Source organism: Scyliorhinus canicula, chromosome 7 (assembly GCF_902713615.1).
Source record: "Scyliorhinus canicula chromosome 7, sScyCan1.1, whole genome shotgun sequence".
Classification (NCBI taxonomy): Eukaryota; Metazoa; Chordata; class Chondrichthyes; order Carcharhiniformes; family Scyliorhinidae; genus Scyliorhinus; species Scyliorhinus canicula.
This window is the reverse complement of record NC_052152.1, coordinates 126,558,882-126,579,587: the sequence shown is the minus strand read 5'-3', so window position 1 is coordinate 126,579,587 and position 20,706 is coordinate 126,558,882. Positions and strand designations below refer to the sequence as shown.

At 52.9% G+C, this 20,706-nt stretch overlaps 1 protein-coding gene across 2 annotated transcripts in view; it reads left to right on the top strand.

Annotated features, from left to right (window-relative positions):
- Nucleotides 1–20,706, top strand: part of LOC119969354 (deoxynucleotidyltransferase terminal-interacting protein 1) — a 93,984-nt gene that overhangs the window by 8,153 nt on the left and 65,125 nt on the right. For both annotated transcript variants that reach the window (XM_038802883.1, XM_038802882.1), the window contains exon 2: nt 17,659–17,729. In XM_038802883.1, the coding sequence (XP_038658811.1) occupies nt 17,659–17,729 (71 nt within the window). The remainder of the gene's footprint in view (nt 1–17,658; nt 17,730–20,706) is intronic.

Sequence of the window (20,706 nt, the reverse complement as noted above, 5' to 3'; positions counted from 1 at the left end):
GGGGAGGACGTGCAGACTCCACACAGACAGTGACCCATCCGGGAATCGAACCTGGGTCCCTGGAGCTGTGAAGCATTTATGCTAACCACCATGCTACCGTGCTGCCCTTGGGTAATCTAAATTAAAAAAAAAAAAACTTCATACTTCCAGAATGCCTTGATCCACTGCAATTCGCAGACCGCCACAACCTGTCCACAGCTGGTGCTATCTCCCTGGCCTTGCACTCATCTCTGGAGCATCTCGACAACAAGGACTCCGACGTCAGACTCCTATTCATTGACTGCAGTGCTGCCTTCAACACCATCAACCCAGCCAAGCTCATATCCAAACTCCAAAACCTAGGACTTGGTTCCTCCCCCTGCAACTGGACCCTCGACTTCCTGACCCACAGACCACAATCAATAAGAATAAACAACAATACCTCCTCCACAATAGTCCTACTATATACCGTCAATTCACTGCAAGACTGAGACCGAGTGAATATAAGGCTTTATTATCCAGGAACTCGCCTGCCAGTGTCTGCTGTACAAATGAGTGTCACCCACAGGTGGCCGGTCTATATATCGCCCCGGGGAGGGTGGAGCCCACCGGGGTTCCAGTACAGTAGCTGGAAGTAGACCGTATTATCATTTCCAGGTCATAGGTCACAGCACTATACAGACAGTTCATCAAATATTCAGTCTGTCTGGAGGCCGGATCGCTCTTAGACCTCCTCAGCTCTGGCGATGCGGCGGGCACGGTTGTTGCAGGTGGTGACTCCAGGGGCGTGTTGTCTGGAGCTTGAGCTTCAGTCCGGCGTGTCGGAGATGGTTGATGGGTGGGTAGGCAGGTTGTTGGGTGGTGGTAGCGCAGGCGTGGGACAATACAGGAGACCCGGGGGGGGGGGGCGTAAGGGGTGCTGGGGGTGGCGGTAGGCAGCGGGGGGGGGGGGGGGGGGTTGCGGTAGGCAGCGGGGGGGGTTGCGGTAGGCAGCGGGGGGGGGGGGGGGGTTGCGGTAGGCAGCAGGGAGGGGGGGGCGTGTTGGCAGGGGAACCAGCTGACGCCAGGTCCCGTAGTGAGACCGTATCTTGCCGTCCGTCCTGGTGTGCGATATAGGCGTACTGGGGGTTGGCTTGCAGCAGTTGGACCCTCTCGACCAGGGGGTCGGTCTTATGGCTCCTCATATGCTTCTGGAGAAGGACAGGTCCCGGAGTTGTCAGCCAGGATGGAAGCGAGACCCCGGAGATGGACTTCCTAGGGAAGACAAACAAACGGTCGTGAGGGGTCTCGATCGTGGCTGTGCAGAGGAGCGATCTAATGGAGTGGAGGGCGTCTGGGAGGGCCTCCTGCCAGCGGGGGGATCGGGAGACTTCTAGACCGGAGGGCCAGAACGACGGCCTTCCATACTGTCGCGTTCTCCTTCTCCACCTGCCCGTTTTCCTGCGGCCTGGCCTGCCCGCCTGGTTGAGTGTGGTGGCCAGTGCGACGTCTGACGCATCGCTCTCGACCTGAAAGGGGACGGACTCGTCCACCGCGTGCATTGCGGCCTTAGTGATATCGGCCTTGATGCGGCTGAATGCCGAGCGAGCCTCAGCCGTCAGGGGAAATGTGGTGGTTTTAATAAGTGGGCGGGCTTTGTCCACATAGTTGGGGACACACTGGGCGTAGTAGGAGAATAGCCCCAGGCATCGTTTGAGGGCCTTGAGGCTATGGGGAGGGGGAAGTTCTGTGAGGGGACGCATGCGGGTTATAGCTTGTAGTCCTGCTCGAGGCAATGCCTTTACTGAACAGGTACTGACGTAGCTCATCGCTCATGAATGATGTGCCCCGGTCGCTGTGGACGTGCGCAGGGAAACCGAACAGTGTGAAGATGCTGTGCAGTGCCTTTATCACGGTGGCCGAGGTAATGTCGGGGCAGGGGACATCGAAGGGGAAGCGGGAGTACTCATCGATGACGGTTAGGAAGTATATATTACGGTTGGTGGAGGGGAGGGGCATTTTGAAGTCAATACTGAGGTGCTCAAAGGGCCAGAAGGCCTTTACCAGGTGGGCCTTATCTGGCCGGTAGAAGTGCGGTTTGCACTTTGCACAGATTTGGCAGTGCCTGGTCATGGCCTTGACTTCCTCGGTGGAGTAGGGCAGATTGCGGGCCTTAATGAAGTGGGTAAGCCTGGTGACCCCGGGGTGGCAGAGGTCATCGTGGATAGCCTGAAGTCGGTCATTTTGTGCGCTGGTGCATGCGCTGCGGGACAGGGCATCTGGGGGCTCATTGAGCTTCCCAGGACGATACTTGTTATCGTAATTGTAGGTGGAGAGTTCGATCCTCCACCTCAAGATTTTGTCATTTTTAATTTTACCCCGTTGTGCGTTATCAAACATAAAGGCAACCGACCGCTGGTCAGTGACGAGGGTGAACCTCCTATTGGCTAGGTAGTGCCTCCAGTGCTGCACGGCTTCCACTATGGCTTGTGCTTCCTTCTCGACCGAGGAGTTTTGGATCTCGGAAGCGTGGAGGATTCCAGAGAAGAATGCTACTGGCCTGCCCGCCTGGTTGAGTGTGGTGGCCAGTGCGACGTCTGACGCATCGCTCTCGACCTGGAAGGGGATGGACTTGTCCACCGCGTGCATTGCGGCCTTAGTGATATCGGCCTTGATGTGGCTGAAGGCCGAGCGAGCCTCAGCCGTCAGGGGAAATGTGGTGGTTTTAATAAGTGGGCGGGCTTTGTCCACATAGTTGGGGACACACTGGGCGTAGTAGGAGAATAGCCCCAGGCATCGTTTGAGGGCCTTGAGGCTATGGGGAGGGGGAAGTTCTGTGAGGGGACGCATACAGTCAGGATCACGCCCCAGGACTCCGTTCTCCATGACGTAGCCGAGGGTGGCTAGTTGGGTAGTGAGGAAAACGCACTTCTCTTTGTTATATGTGAGGTAGAGGGATTGGGCGGCATGGAGGAACCTCTGAAGGTTGGCGTCATGGCCCTCGTGATCATGGCCGCAGATGGTAACATTGTCCAAGTACGGGTATGTAGCCCGCAACCCGTACTGGTCCACCATTCGGTCCATCGTTCTCTGAAAGACCGAGATCCCGTTAGTGACGCCGAAAGGGACCCTGAGGAAGTGGAAGAGTTGGCCGGCTGCTTCAAAGGCAGTGTAGTGGCGCTCTTCCGGGCAGATTGGGAGCTGGTGGTAGGCTGACTTCAGATCAACATTTGAGAACACCCGCTACTGTGCGATCTGGTTGACCATCTCCGCTACGCGGGGGAGGGGGGCACGCATCCAGTTGCGTGAACCAGTTAATGGTCTGGCTGTAGTTCACAACCATCTGATTCTTTTCCCCGGTCCGGACGACCACCACCTGTGCTGTCCAGGGGCTGTTGCTGGCCTCGATGATCCCCTCCCTCAACAGTCGCTGGACCTCCGACTTGATAAAAATAATGTCTTGGGAACTGTACCGTCTACTCCTGGTTGCGACAGGCTGACAGTCGGGAGTGACTCGGGGCTGTCAGGCGCCGGAATGTGGTGACTCGGGGCTTTTCACAGTAACTTCATTGAAGCCTGCTTGTGACAATAAGCAATTATTATTATTATTATTGTAGAGGTTTGCAAAGAGTGAAGGGGGGGACCTTAAGGGTTGTGAGGCTGCATACCGTGAGGAGGGTAAGGGTCTGCCGAACTGTAGGGTCAGGCTTCGGTGACTGCATTGGAAGTCTAATCCAAGCAGTAGTGAGGGGCGCAGAGCTGAGGGAGGACTTACAGTTTAAAACGAGCATACTAGGCGCCCTGCGTCGCGAGGTTCGCGATACAGTACCCCGGATCTGAACCGAATGGGATCCGGAGTCAAGGGAGATTGTTTGGGATGCGGGGCAGATGTGAAGCGAGCAGCGCCTTACCGTATCAGGGTGAACGAAGCTCTCATGCTCCCGGAGTGGAAAAGACAGGGGGTCTCGTGCCCGTTGACCCGGACGACCATCACAGAACTTTTCAGGTGCTTTGGCTGCGACTGGTCGGGGGTAACTGCGCCAAGCTGCGGGCAGACTGCGTGGTCGGCGGTATCGGGGTCACAAAATGGCGGCCCCCAGAGTCGCACATGTCGGGCTGGGTCGAAGGTGGCGACCAAGATGGCCACCCCCATCAGTCGCACGTGTCGGTCGGTGCTGGAGCCGGCGACCAAGATGGCGGCCCCCACGAGTCACATGAGGCTGATGACGCGTCTGAAGGAGGTGTTCCCGGCAGCCACATTGCGGGGTCTGCCGGCCTGTGAGTCCATGGGTCGGGCCTGGTGAGTTTAGGACTTCTGGGCTTTAGGTCGGCCCAGACAGACTCTGGTGAAGTGTCCCTTTTTGCCACAGTCGCTGCACGTCGCTGTGCGGGCTGGGCTACGCTGCCGGAGGTGTTGACCCTGGCCGCAGAAGTTCCCTGGTCTGGATGGGCAGCCGTGCGGCACAGGTCTGTGACGTAGTCGGGTCTGGTGGGGACCGCAACAACAGTGTCCACGAGGGGTTCGCCGGTCCGCGGGGAACGCACTGAGGCTCTAGCAGGCCACCTCCAACGAGGTGGCTAGTTTTACCGTGTCCTGCAGGTCCGAGATCCCGTTTTCCAGCAGGCGCTGCCTGATGTAGTTAGATTGGACCCCAGCCACGTGGGTGTCTCGGATCTGTAGCTTCATGTGCTCCTCTGCTGTCACATCCTGATAGTTGCAGTCCCTTGTGAGTAGGGTAAGGTTTTCCAGGTACTCATCCAGCAATTTCTCCGGCACGTTGACAGTGAGTAGTGAGGAGGTGGCGCGCGGACACTTAATTTACTGGCTTCACAAAATGCACCTTGAGGGTCGCGACCATTGCCTTGTACGTGGCAGCTTTGTCTATCATTACGGAGATCCGATGGCTCACCCGAGCGTGGAGGAGTTGCAGCTTGAGGGTTTCAGAGGGAGGCGTTGCGGAGGAGTTGAGGTAGGCCTCGAAACAGCGAAGCCAATGTGAGAAGATCTCCTTGGCCTCTGTTGCTCGTGCGTTGAGTTCGAGTTTATCTGGCTTTAGAACGGCTTCCATGGTGCTGTCTCTGGATAATAAATTGTTATACCGTCAATTCAATGCGAGACTGTGAGAACGAGTGAATATAAGGCTTTATTATCCAGGAACTCGCCTGCCAGTGTCTGCTGTACAAATGAATGCCACCCACAGGTGGCCGGCCTATATAGCGCCCCGGGGAGGGCGGAGCCCACTGGGGTTCGGGTACAGTACCTGGAAGTAGACCGTATTATCATTTCTAGGTCATAGGTCCCAGCACTATACAGACAGTTCATGCTTAGGTGAATACATTCACCACAACTCCCGATACACGTACGTCAGGAAACTAAGGAAATCTGGCATGCCCACGTTGACTCTTACCAATTTTTACAGATGTACCGTAGAAAGCACCCTGTCTGGCTGCATCACAGCCTGGTATGGCAACTGCTCAGCCCAAGACCATAAGAAACTACAGAGTAGTGAACACAGTCCAGTCCATCACGCGAACCTGCCTCCCATCCATTCGCTCTGTCTACACCACCCGCTGCCTTGGGAAAGCAGGCAGCATAATCAAAGACCCCTCCCACTGGGTTATTCTCTCTTCCATTGGGCAGGAAATACAAAAGTCTGAACACGCACTAACAGATTCAAAAACAGCTTCTTCTCCGCTGTTTCCAGAGTCCTGAATTACCTCTTATGGACTGAACTGATCTCTCCACGCATCTTCTCTACTGTTGTAACACTATACTCTATGCTTCACCTGATGTCTATGTATTTACATTGTGTATTTATGTATGTCCTATGTTTTTTCATGTATGGAACGATCAGTCTGGACTGGATGCAGAACAACACTTTTCACTGTACTTCAATACATGTGATAAATCTAAATTGAGTGGCAGAGCTGGCTGGAGGGGCTGAAGGACCTCCTCTTCCTGTTTCTCGTTGAAGGAGATAGGTTTAAAGGAATGTCTCAAAGTAGGAAAGAGAGATGGAGTGGAATCTAGGCTGTGATAGGCACAGTTCTTCATGGTGAATAGGGCTGTGCATTTTAAATATGTTGCTGACCTCAGTACACTGCTAGATTTTCTTTCCCTCTTGATACCGAAGAGCCAGATACCCCCAGAACATCATTCAAGAGGCCTTGCACCATGTGTAAGCTGAGGAAGTTAGCTGTGGTGGGCTGTGTGAGCTGGGAGTGCATCACAGCTCTGACGACGAGCAATGACGGGCTGTGCAGCCTGGGACTGCTTCACAGCTCTGACAGCGAGCAATGATGGGTGTGCGACATGGGAGTGCTCCACAGGTTTAACAGCGAGCAATGACGGGCTATGCAGCCTGGGACTGTTTCACAGCTCTGACAGCGAGCAATGATGGGTGTGCGACATGGGAGTGCTCCACAGGTTTGACAGTGAGCAATGACGGGCGATGCAGTCTGGGACTGCTTCACAGCTCTGACAGCGAGCAATGATGGGTGTGCGAAATGGGAGTGCTCCACAGCTCTGACAGCGAGCAATGATGGGTGTGCGACATGGGAGTGTTCCACAGGTTTGACAGCGAGCAATGATGGGTGTGCGACATGGGAGTGCTCCGCAGGTTTGACAGCGAGCAATGACGGGTTATGCAGCCTGGGACTGCTTCACAGCTCTGACAGTGAGTAATGACAATGGGCTGTGCAACTGGGAGTGCATCACAGCTCTGACATTGAATAGTGACAGCCTGAGTACTTCATAGCCTGATCTGGTCCTTGCCCAGTTCTTACATTCAAGTGCCTTCCACAAGAATGAGTGTGCAGTGATTGGCAGTGTTAACCTGGGATGGTTTCTGCACTTCTTGCCAAATACACTGAAACCAGGATCAGACATCTATCATTTGGCATCGTGCAGCAATCCACTGGCTCAGCATCACCCAGAGTTCAAACCAGATCATTACTTATCTGTGTGGCTGTGCAGTGCAGTGAGTGAATCATTCCTCCATACAGGAGAACATTGTATCACTGATCTCGATATGTGCGCTGAGTCCTTGCACTTTACATTGCACACGCTAGATTATCAGATTGACAGATATAAGTGCGGACAGTGTAAATCTTTCCACTTTGATTTATTTATGTATCTTTTAAAAATAAATTTAGAGTACCCAATTATTTTTTCTCCAATTAAGGGGCAATTTAGCGTGGCCAATCCACCTAACCTGCACACCATTGGGTTGTGGGGGTGAAACACACGCAGACATGGGGAGTACCTTTCCATTTTATACACTCGCTTTTAATATCAAACACTCTCAGGACAGGTACAGCACGTGGTTAGATAGAGGGTAAAACCTCCTCTACACTGTCCCCAGCAAACACTCTCAGGACAGGTACAGCATGGGATTTGATACAACATAAAACTCCCTCTACACTCACCCCATCAAACACTCCCTGGACAATTACAGCACTGGGTTAGATGCAGTGTAAAGCTGCCTCTACATTGTCCCTATCAAACACTCCCAGGGCAGATACAGACCAAGCTTAGATAAATAATAAATCACCCGCTACAATCTCCCATTCTAATGCTCCCAGGATAGGTACGGCACAGGGCTAGACAGGGAGTAAAGCCCTCACTATTCTGTTTGCATCAAACAGTCCCAGGGCAGCTATAGCAACAGATTTGGTACAGACTAAAGTTCCCTCAACACTGTCCCTGTGTAACACTCCAAAGGACAGGTACAGCACCAGATTAGATACAGAGTAAAGCTCCCTCCACAATGTCCCCATCAAACACTCCAGGGTAGGTACAGCACGGTGTTAGATACAGAGTAAAAGTCCCTCTATTCTATCGCAATCCAACACTCCCAGGGCAGGACCAGCACAGAGTTAGATGCAGAGTAAAATTCTACACTATTCCCATCAAACACTCCCAGGACAGGCACAGGATGGGCAGAATGGTAGCACAGTGGTTAGCACTGTGGCTTCACAGAGCCAGGGTCCCAGGTTCGATTCCCGGCTGGGTTGCTGTCTGTGCGGAGTCTGCATGTTCTCCCCGTGTCTGCGTGTGTTTCCTCCGGGTGCTCCGGTTTCCTCCCACTAGTCCCAAAAGATGTGCTGTTAGGTAATTTGGACATTCTAAATTCTCCCTCTGTTTACCCGAACATGCGCCCGAATTTCGCTACTAGACGATTTTCACAATAACTTCATTGCAATGTAAGCCTATTTGTGACAATAAAGATTATTATTATTATTAAAAATGCAGAATAAAATTCGCTCTACCCCATCAAACACTCCCAGGGTAGGTAGAGCACAAGCTTAGATACAGGGTAAAGCTCCCTCACTTCCAGGCCGAGTACAGCATGGGATTACGTGTAGAGTAAAGCTCCCTCTATATCCTGTCCCCATGCAACACTCCCAGGGTAGGTCCAGCGCAAGGTTAGAAACAGAATAATCCACCCTCTACAATGTTCCCATCAAATACTCTCAGGAAATGTACAGCACGGTGTTAGATGCAGGTTTAAGCTCCATCTACACTGCCCATCAAACACTTAAGTCCCGCAAAGCTTTTATTTTGAAATGTATACTGAATTTGTTTTTACGGTTACTGTTGAATCTGCTTTGCTATTATTCGGCAGATCAATCCAAATTGCAACAAGTCACCGTGTTTAAAAAAAAATCGATCCCACTGTTGTTTTTTTGCCAATGTTTTGATATGTTCTTTGTTCTTTATGTGTTCTCTGGGTTACAAGGCCTCCTCCAGCAGAAACACTTAACTCATTCGAATCTTGTTTTTCTGCTTTCTGTCTCTGTTTATATAACCCAAAGTCCCATATGGTCTTGAGCAAACTTCTCAATTTACCCTGCCACCTTCAAAGCTCTGTGTACCCCCCACCCCCTCCGCTACCCCACTGCTTCTGTTCTGCACCTGTTTTAGAATTTTACCTCTCTTCCTGCTTCCTCCCAAAATGCATCACTTTATGCTGCCCTACATTCAGTTTCAGCTGCCCTGTGTTTGCCCGTTTCCTTAATCTGCCGATGTTCTCCTGAAGTCTGTTTCTATCCTCATTGTTTCTGCATTTCATTAAGTCTTGTTGAACTCTTTTGAGGTAATAACAAGTTAGATAAGGGTTGTTAAATGACATAATACTTTTGCTTTCTCAAAATGCCTTTGATGAGGTACCGAATAGACTCATGACTAAGGTCGGGGCATATGTAGTTATAGAATCTCTACAGTGCAGAAGGAGGCCATTCGACCCATTGAGTCTGCACTGACTCTCCGGAAGAGCATGCTACCTAGGTTCTACCTCCGTAACCTCAACATCTTTGGACACTGAGGGGCAATTTAGCATGACCAGTGCATCTAACCTGCACCGTGGGAGGAAACCGCAGCAGCCAGAGGAAACCACGCAGAACGGGAGGGAGGTCCCTGGTGCTGTGAGGCAGCAGTGCTAACCACTGTGCAGCCCCAAACAGTCAGCAGAGAATCAGAATGAAAAGCAAGCTGATACCAAAAACAGGAAATAGTGTAGAGATTAAATACTCAGATTGGCAAATGGTGGGAAGTGATGTTCCACAAGGATTAGTGCTGGGACTGTTGCTGCTCATTGTTTCCATGAACAATTTGGACCCTGGCATCAGATGTACAATTTCATAACTTGCAGATGATCCCAAATTGTGGGATGTCGTTAATACAAAGGAATGACAAAATACAGGCAGCCATTACTAAACTTTCAGAATGGGCAAATGCATCTTCAGTTCAGATGTGACATTTTGGTAGGAAGAATCAGAAGGCCCTCAAAACTTTTTTGAAAATAAATGGGATCTTGGGGTACAGTCACACAAAGAACCAAGTAGCAATGCGAGTTAATATGATCACTTCAAAACAAAGCAAGAGGTTTAAAAGCAGAAAATGCTGGAAAGACTCAGTAGATTAGAGAGAAACAGAGTCAATGCTTTGGGCAGATGATCTTTCATCAGAACTGGGAAAAGTTAGAAATGTAATGGGTTTTTAGTAGATGAAAGGAATAGGCCATTCAGCCCTTTGAGCATGCTCCGCTAGGGCGGCACAGTGTACAGTAGCACAGTGGTAGCACTGTTGCTTCACAGCTCCAGGATCCCAGGTTCGATTCCCGGCTTGGGTCACTGTCTGTGCGGAGTCTGTACATTCTCCCCGTGTCTGTGTGGGTTTCCTCCGGGTGCTCCGGTTTCCACCCACAGCCCAAAGATATGCAGGTTAGGTGGATTGACCATGCTAAATTGCCCTTAGTGTCCAAGAAAGGGCAAGTTGGGTTACTGGGTTACAGGGATAGGGTGGAGGTGTGGGATTAAATAGGGTGTTCTTTCCAAGGGCCGGTGCAGACTCGATGGGCCAAACAACCTCCTTTTGCACTGTATATTCCATGATTAATAAAATCATGGCTGATTTAACATTCCCTTCGTCCATTTTCCTCCCTTATCGCTGTAATTCTCCTCCTGATACCTCTCAATCTTAGCCTTAAAAATGTTGAAGGACTCTGCTTCCACAGCTTCCTAGGGTAAAGAATTCCACAGATTCACCACTCTTTGAGCAAGGAAATTCTTCCTCAAATCCATCTTAAATGAGCAGCCTCTTATTCTGCGACTATGCCCTCTGATCCTATACTCTCCCGTGAGTGGAAAGATCCTCCAAGATTTACCCTGTGTAACTCCCGAAGAATCATTTATGTTTCAATCTATCGCCTCTAATTCTTAATTCCAAGGAGTGCAGACCCAACCTGTTTAATATTTCCTCGTATTACATACCTAGGCCTCTCCATACCTGGGATCATCCTGGTAAACCCCCTCTGTCCTGCGTCCTGTGATTATATATATTTCCTTAAATAGGGTAGAAGACAGCAGAGATGTAAAAGGTTTTGTGTTCCAAGGCCAAAGTGAGTGGGTATGGGACAAGTAAAAAAAAAACCAAAGGATGCGTCTTGCAGTGGTGCGAATGGCAGAATAGCAGCCACTGGAAAGCGAGATAAAACCGAAAATGAAATGGAGGCAGAGATTGAGGTTTGAAAGAATTGAACTCATTGTTGAATGTGGAAAGCTTACCCGTCTAATAGAAAGTTGAGGTGTTGTTCCTTGCGCTTATGTTGCACTTTATTGGAACACTGCAGGAGATCAAGAACAGAGAGGTCAGTGTAAGAAAAAGATGGAGAATTAAAATGACAGGCCATTTGGGGCGAATGGGGGGCACTCCACCAAGCAGTCAGCCAATCTGCGTTTGTAGAGGAGATGGCACTGTGAACAGCGAATATAGTACACTAAATTGAAAGAAGTACAAGAAAATTGCTGTTTCAGCTGGAAGGGATATCTGGAGCCTTGGATAGTGAGAACGCAAGATGTAAAAGGATTAAAATATATATGATTCTGAGGGGTATTTACAGGATGGATGTTTCCACTTCTGAGAGAATCAGGAACTAGGGAGTCACTGTTTAAAAATAAGGAATTGCCTATTTAGCGATGAGGAGAATTTTTTCTCTGAGGGTCGTGAATCATAGAATCCCTACTGTGCAGAAGGAGGCCTTTTGGCTCATCAAGTCTGTGCCAACCCTCTGCAAGAGCAATCTACCTAGGCCTACTCCCCCACAACCCCCACCTAACCTGCACATCCTTGGACTGCGGGAGGAAACTGGAGCACCCGGAGGAAACCTACGCCGACAGTGGAAGGCTGTGCAAACTCCGCCCAGACAGTTACCCAAGACCGGTATTGAATCCAGGTCCCTGGCACTGGGAGGCAGCAATGCCAACCACTCTGCCGACCCATGAAGGCAGTAGTTAGACTACACCTGGAATATTGTGAACTGTTTTGGTCCCCTTATCTAAGGAAAGATAAGGCAGCACGGTGATGCAGTGGGCTAGCCCTGCTGCCTCACGGCGCCAAGGTCCCAGGTTCGATCCCGGCTCTGGGTCACTGTCCATGTGGAGTTTGCACATTCTCCCCGTGTTTGCATGTGTCTTGCCCCCACAACCCAAAGATGTGCAGGTTAGGTGGATTGGCCACGCAAAATTGCCCCATAATTGGAAAAAATTAATTGGGTACTCTAAATTTAAAAAAAAATCTAAGGAAAGATATAGTGACATTGGAGGCAGTCCAGAGAAGGTTCACTAGGCTGATTCCAGGTATGGAGGGATTATCTTATGAGGAGAGGTTAAATAGGTTATGCCTTTGCTCATTGGAGTTTAGAAGAATGAGAGGCAACCTTATTGAGGCATATAGGATTCTGAGGGGGCTTGACCGGGTAGATGAATCTGTGGAATTCTTTGCTGTAAAGTCTGATTCGTTAAGTAAGTTCAAGGCTGAGATAGACAGATTTTCAATCAGTAAGGGAATCAGGGTTATGGGGATAAGTGGGAAAGTGGAGTTGAGGATTATCATATCAGTTCAGTCATGATCTAATTGAATGGTGGAACAGACTCTGCACTCCCCTCGGCCCCCTTCCCATAGCACCTTCCTGTGCAAGCAAGGGAGATGGAACATTTATTTGTCACACTGACAAAGAGTAAAATTGGCCACTCTGCCCCTTGTGCCAGCTACGTCATTGAATGAGATCATGGTTCATCTGGTTGTATCTTCAACTCCACATTTCCATTTATCCTCACATTTCCATCTATCCACAATCACCTTTCACCCCAATATCTATCTATGCTTCCACCACCCTTTGAGGAAGAGAGTTGCAAAGACTCACCACAAGAGGGGTGACACACACTCACAGCGTTAGGGACCCAGGTTCAATTCCGGCCTCTGATGACTGTGTGGAGTTTACACTTTCTCCCCGTGCCTGCATGGGTTTCCTCTGGGTGCTCCGGCTTCCTCCCGCAGTCCAAAAATGTGCGGGTTGGGTGAATTGGCCATGTTAAATTGCCCCTTAGTGTCCAAAGATGTACAAGTTAGGTAGGGTTACGGGCCTAGGGCGGGAGTGGGCTTGGGTAGACTCGATGGGCTGAATGGCCTCCTACATTGTAGGAATTCTATGGAATTCTAATACAGCATCAAGGAAGCCGTTTGCCGCATTGATCTGCGCTGCATCTTTCATAGAACTATCCAGTTTATCTCACTTCTCTTTTCCCATACCCCTGTATTTATTTTCTCTGTTGAGTATTTAGCCAATTCCCTGTTAAAGGTTGCTATTGTTCTGGAATTACTGGCCTCTCGGCAGTATATCCCATATTCTAACCACTCACTGCCGAAACACACACTTCTTCATGTTGTCTCTGATTGTTTAGCCTTAAATCTGGACTCTGGTTATCGAGGAGGAGTGTGGATGGGCATTCAGAGAGGCGGCAGAGAGTATAGAGTCTCGCTCTATGTGGATGACTTGATTCTCTATGTGTCGGACCCCCTAGCCAGCTGGGAAAGACAACAGGGTTCTTAGGTTACCTGGGAAAGAGGCAAATCTTCCCGGTGAACCCCTGAGATGAAGGAGCTGGAAGAACTACCATTTAAAATTTAGGTACCTGGGGAACCGGAGGTGGACTGGGTCTGAATGGAGGAGGCCTCCTGCGCGGAGACGTCGCTCCTGAGCGCTGGCCGCCACACCACTCCCCACACACACACACACACACACACACACACACACACAAGGAACCTGGTGGTAGTGGCCACACTTAGGACATGGAACCAGTTCGGGTGCCATTTCAAACTTTAGGTTCACACGGAGGAGGATAGGCACCACATCTGGAACATGGAGGGAGGTCAGAGGGACACTGAGTGTGAAGGTCATATATGTGGACGTTAGACTGGTGACCCTGGGGAACTCTCAAAAAGACTTCCACTCCCGACAGGGAATGAGCTCAGGTACCTATAACTGTGCGATTTTCTCCACAAGTAGGCACAAAGCTTCCCCCAGAGACCCGGACACACATTTCTGGACACAATGGTAGGGCTGAACTGGTTAGGGGACGACTCAGAAAAAAATCAGGACCCGGCTGGATGCAAACAGACAGAACCGGGGGGAGGAGGAGCTGAGCACGGAGATAGAACATAGAACATAGAACAGTACAGCACAGAACAGGCCCTTCGGCCCTCGATGTTGTGCCGAACAATGATCAACCCACGTAACCCGTATACCCGTAACCCAACAATCCCCCCATTAACCTTACACTACGGGCAATTTAGCATGGCCAATCCACCTAACCCGCACATCTTTGGACTGTGGGAGGAAACCGGAGCACCCGGAGGAAACCCACGCGCACACGGGGAGGACGTGCAGACTCCACACAGACAGTGACCCAGCCGGGAATCGAACCTGGGACCCTGGAGCTGTGAAGCATTGATGCTAACCACCATGCTACCGTGAGGCCCCGTGAGATAAGGGAAGACAATGGATCGATGTGCTGCACAAGATCAACTGACCTCCTCTCTGGCTAAGCCTGATGCAGCTCAAGGTGGTGCACGAGTGTACCTTACTAAGGCACGAATGAACGCGTTCTTCATAGAGGTGGATGATAAGTGTGAGCGATGTCAGGTGTGCCAACCACGCCCACTTGTTCTGGACTGCCTTTTTTGAGGCCATGTCCAGGGTTGCGGGAGTCGAGATGGAGCCGTGCCCATCTGTGATGTTTTTAGAGGTGTCAGAGCATCCAGAGCTCTGGACAGGGAAGGGGGTGGATGCCCTGGCCTTCGTCTCATTGATCACCAAGCAGAGACTTCTGCTCGGCTGGAAGTCAGCAGTGCCAACCAGGACTTCAGAAAGGCTCTCGGACCTGGCCAAATTCCTGAAACTGGAAAAAATAAAACTCCCGGTAAGGGGAAAAGTTCACAAACCTCTTTTCAGCTCTGTTCGCAATTGCCAACTAAATGGAAAGGGGGGTGAGCAGATAAGTTCTCGGGGGTGGGGGGGGGGGCGGGAGTATAGGAAGGTGGGGGCAGAGATGAAAGGGAGCTTGCACATAGCAGAGGGGAAACGGGGAGGAAGGCAATTTGCTAGAGGGGACACTGATCAGGAAGGTGCACTATCTAACCTCCCTCAAGAACTCAACGGGGAGCAGAACCTCTTTCTCTCCAGCCCACTCCCCAGGAAAACTTGCGTAATAATACACAATGTGATAGGTTCTGGTGGTAATTGTCAATACAAATGTAAAGTTGTTAATTTTTATCACAATGTTAAAAATACAATAAGAATGCTTAAAAAAATATATATATATTACACTAATGTAAATAATGTAGGGAAATGATAGAACTGGGAGTACTGTCACAGACGTGGTGGCAACTTGTGATACTTCTGTTGGTGTTATTGTTTTGGTTATTATTATGGGTTTTATATTGTTTTTAAAAGTTTTGATATTGAGTGCAATAGAAGATTGCTATTCTGTTATTGCCATTACATATTTATCTCTTCTCTTTTTAAAAATAACAGTTCTTTTGTATTTTCTGTCGCTGGGTCAGAATTCTGGAACTCCCTCCCTAACAGCACTGTGGGTGTACCTACAGCTCAGGGACTGCAGCAGTTCAAGAAGGCAACTCACCACTTTCTGAAGGGCAACTAGGGATGGGCAATAAATGCTGGCCTCACCAGCGATGCCCATATCCCATAAATGAATTTAAAGTAAACTAGAATACATCTCACCTGGACTGGCGACTTTGATACTTTGAAGACTGTCACACATTGAAGTAAATCATCCATTTTTATCCTATCCAATATAGACACCGCTACCTCCTTTATTACCACACGGCAGATTCCTTAATGAAGGCAGATACAAAACCCTATTTGAGTACCTCAGAAGTGCCTCTACATTAGCGTTACAGGGCCCAGTGTAGAACCGAAGGGGCACCGCAGGGACTGGTGCGGGGTTGAGGGTGTTCTGCGGGGCCCATGTAGCCAAGGTCGCATTGTCGGGGCCTGGTGTGAGGGCTGGGGATGCACCATCGGGGGCCGGGGATGCACCGTCGGGGCCCGGTGTGAGGGCTGGGATCCCGCCGCCAGGGCCCGGTGTGAGGGCCGGGGTCACGCCGTCGGGGCCCGGTGTGATGGCTGGGATCCCGCCGCCAGGGCCCGGTGTGAGGGCTGGGATCCCGCTGTCGGGGCCCGGTGTGAGGGCTGGGATCCCGCCGTCGGGGCCCGGTGTGATGGCTGTGGCCTGGTGTGGGGGCCGGGGTCATGCCGCCGGGGCTCGGTGTGGGGGCCGGGGTCACGCCGCCGGGGCCCGGTGTGGGGGCCGGGGTCACGCCGCCGGGGCCCGGTGTGGGGGCCGGGGTCACGCCGCCGGGGCCCGGTGTGGGGGCCGGGGTCACGCCGCCGGGGCCCGGTGTGGGGGCCGGGGTCACGCCGCCGGGGCCCGGTGTGGGGGCCGGGGTCACGTCGCCGGGGGCCGGGGTCACGCCGCCGGGGCCCGATGTGGGGGCCGGGGTCACGCCGCCGGGACCCGGTGTGGGGGCCGGGGTCACGCCGCCGGGGCCCGGTGTGGGGGCCGGGGTCACGTCGCCGGGGGCCGGGGTCACGCCGCCGGGGCCCGATGTGGGGGCCGGGGTCACGCCGCCGGGACCCGGTGTGGGGTCCGGGGTCACGCCGCCGGGGCCCCGTATGGGGTCCGTGGTCACGCCGCCGGGGCCCGGTGTGGGGGCCGGGGTCACGCCGCCGGGACCCGGTGTGGGGTCCGGGGTCACGCCGCCGGGGCCCTGTGTGGGGTCCGGGGTCACGCCGCCGGGGCCCGTATGGGGTCCGGGGTCACTCCGCCGGGACCCGGTGTGGGGTCCGGGGTCACGCCGCCGGGACCCGGTGTGGGGTCCGGGGTCACGCCGCCGGGGCCCCGTGTGGGGTCCGGGGTCACGCCGCCGGGGCCTGGTGTGGGGGCCGGAGTGCGGGCCGGGGCCCGGTGTGGGGGCTGGGGTCACGCCGCCGGGGCCCGGTGTGGGGGCCGGGGTCACACCGCCGGGGCCCCGTGTGGGGTCCGGGGTCACGCCGCCGGGGCCCGGTGTTGGGGCTGGGGTCACGCCGCCGGGGCCCGGTGTTGGGGCTGGGGTCACGCCTCCGGGGCCCGGTGTGAGGGCTGGGGCCTGGTGTGGGGGCCGGGTTCACGCCGCCGGGGCCCGGTGTGGGGGCCGGGGTCATGCCGCCGGGGCCTGGTGTGGTGGCCGTGGTCTCGCCGCCGGGGCCCGGTGTGAGGGCTGGGGCCTGGTGTGGGGGCCGGGGTCATGCCGCCGGGGCCTGGTGTGAAGGCTGGGATTCCGCCGCTGAGGGCCAGGGACGTGCCGCCGGGGCCCGGTGTGGTGGCCGTGGTCTCGCCGCCGGAACCCGGTGTGAGGGCTGGGGCCCGGTGCGGTGGCCGGGGTCTCGCCGCCGGGGCCCGGTGTGAGGGCTGGGGCCTGGTGTGGGGGCCGGGGTCACGCCGCCGGGGCCCGGTGTGGTGCCCGTGGTCTCGCCGCCGGGGCCCGGTGTGAGGGCTGGAGCCTGGTGTGGGGGCCGGGGTCACGCCGCCGGGGCCCGGTGTGGTGGCCGTGGTCTCGCCGCCGGGGCCCGGTGTGAGGGCTGGGGCCCGGTGTGAGGGCTGGGGCCTGGTGTGGGGGCCGGGGTCACGCCGCCGGGGCCCGGTGAGGTGGCCGTGGTCTTGCCGCCGGGGCCCGGTGTGAGGGCTGGGGCCTGGTGTGGGGGCCGGGGTCACGCCGCCGGGACAGTGGTTTTGGTGATGGGGCTTGATGCTGGAGACGATGTTGTGACGATATTGGGACGTTTCCCTGTTTTGCAGAATCCCTGGAACATTATGATTAAGCATCGGCAAGTTGCTCGAAGGGGTCGGAGATCACAGATGGCGGTGAGGTAAAGCATTTTTATTATAATCAGTGCACATGTATGCACTGGCCTCATGTTAATGGTCCTGGCCCAGACATTTTCAAATTACCAAGTTGTAAAATAGAATAATTAATAAATCTGTTCATTCTGACTGGCACCACTAAATAAGAAAGTTACCACATTGTTCTTACAAACCTAACTGCTCCACTAATCCTCCTTTTTTAAATGTTATCTGATGCCCTTGTTGGTCCAGAAACATAGAAAATAGGAGCAGGAGGAGGCCATTCAGTCCTTTGAGCCTGCTCTGCCATTCATTCTGATCATTGCTGATCATCCAACTCAATAACCTGTTCCTGCTTTCCCCTCGTGTCCTTTGATCCCTTTAGCCCCAAGAGCTATATCTAATTCCTTAAAAACATATAATAATAATCTTTATTGTCACAAGTAGGCTTAAATTAACACTGCAGTGAAGTTACTGTGAAAATCTTCTGGTCGCCACTTTCCGGCGCTTGTTCGGGTACACGGAGGGGGAATTCAGAATGTCCAATTCACCTAACAGCATGTCTTTTGCGACTTGTGGGAGGAAACTGGAGCACTCGGAGGAAACCCACGCAGACACCGGGAGAACGTGCAGACCCCGGACAGACCGTGATCCAAGCCGGAGAATTGAACCTGGCACCCTGGCGCTGTGAAGCAACACTGCTACCCACTGTGCTACTGTGCTGCCCCAGCGGGATTCTCCATCCAGCGATGCCGGAATCGTGAATCACGGTCCGGCAGAAAATTGTCAATCGAAAATAGAGGTCGACGCCAGGTGTCCAATGGTGCCTCGTTAGCCGCGTGAATGTGCTCCACACCTGTGCGGCATGCAAAACATACAGTAGCACTGTTTAATATATCATTAAGGGGCCCGACCTGTTAGTCTCCGGCCTCCCGCGATGCTCTGCCTCCACTAGGCGAAAGTGACGCCGGCACGATTCACTTGTGGTTTTTAAACGGTAGCACAGTGGTTAGCACTGTTGCTTCAGAGCGCCAGGGACCCGGATTCAATTCACGGCTTGGGTCACTGTCTGTCCGGAGTCTGCACGTTCTCCCTGTGTCTGCGTGGGTTTCCACCGGGTGCTCCAGTTTCCTCCCATAAGTCCCAAAAGACGTGCTTGTTAGGTGAATTGGACATTCTGAATTCTCCCTCGTGTACTGAACTGGCACCGGAATGTAGCGACTAGAGGCTTTTCACAGTAACTTCATTGCAGTGTTAATGTAAGCCTAATTGTGACAATAAAGATTGCTATTATTATTATTAACAGAAATGGGGACCAGGGCCTGGCTGCTGAGGGAGGGAGAGGAGGTAAGAAAAAGAAAAGTGATCCCCCTCTTCCCCAGGGTCTGGGTTGTCCGGCGGGCATGGACCGCCATTGCCACGTCCTGCAAAGAAGGCTTCTGGCTGCACATTCTATAGTCTGCCCACTGTGTACATTTTAATATTCAGAGCACCACCATCCCCCACCCCCAGGAACCCTCAGACTCCAGCCACCCCACCAACAGGATGGGTGTGGCACAGCACAGCCAGTGGCCCACCAGGTGCTGGCACACCTCAGTACACCCATTTCAGATGCTGCCCCACAGCAGGGGAAGTGCAGAGCGCACCCTGAACAGTGAATCGTGCATTGCGGCCTTCAGCACCCACACTGGCACATTGCCCCTCAGGACAGATGCCCATCAGTACCACTGTCAGCTACCCCCACCTCGCAGGACCACCGGCCGACACCAAGCCCTGCCTGCCCACTGTGGCCCGCTCCCATCCATCCTGCTCTCAGACAGGTAGGCACAACCTGTCCAGCGCACACAGGACGCACAGCACACTACAGCAATGGTCCCAACAGGTGGCCACCCCACTTGCCCAGCCCCTCCGTGGGCCCTGCCCACATGTATGGTGCCCGTCATTGCCACATGGTGGCCCCCTCCACACCACAACCAGGTGCCACCCCCCTGGCAGGGTATCTCACAGCCCACCCAAGGAGGACACCCACAGGAGGGCGCAGGATAGGGGCTGCTTGCATATTGCTGGCATGGGTAGCGCCTGCCGGCAGAACGTGTTGCGGGGTTAGAGATGCCCCCACAACCTAAAAAGGTGTGCAGGGTAGGTGGATTGGTTCCGCTAATTGCCCTTGGAAAAAAATTATTGGGTACTCTAATTTTTTAAAAAATTCTTCTAACTCCAGCAAATACAATCCTAACTGACTCAAGCTCTCCTCAACTTAGTCCCACCATCCCCGGAATGAAAGTAAGCTTTCCTCAGATAGAGACCAAAACTGCACACTTCCAGGTGTGGTCTCACCAGTACCCTGCTGCTGCCTGGCCTACACATGACTCCAGTAACTCACAATGTGGTTGACTGTCAGTGCCTTCAGGATTGGACAATAAATGGAGTATTGCAAGCGTCTCCCATGTTCAGGAAGGTACACATGCCTTCCCTTCAGCCTTTGTATCTCTCTGTGTATTTACCCAATGGATGTAGTCATCATTTGTTGTGTGAAAATCCATGTTTGTAATTGAAATCATTAGGTCTTGAGACCTTATGAATTTCATCTGAAAAGGATGAATGTGCAGGATTACGGTGATAAAGTAAGTGAATGGCACCAGTTGAAATTGTCCATTCAGGGAGACAGTGCAAACACAATGGCTTTGTGATACAGCGCAGGAGGTTAACTGGCACATATTTATCCGGAGTGCGCACAACTCTTCTCGCTCTGTCTCTACCTTTATCGATGCTCTGCTGTTTGTGGCATCTCAGAACTCCCATTTCCTGGAATAGAATAATTCCTGTGTGTTCTTCGTCCTTACGGAGGTCTGCATGGTGGCCCAGTGGTTAGCATGGCTGCCTCACAGCACCAGGGAGCTGGGTTCGATTCCGACCTCGGGTGATTGGCCATGCTAAATTGCTCCTAGGTTTTGGTGGGGTTACAGGGACAGGGCGAGGATTGGGCCTGTGTAGGGTGGTCTT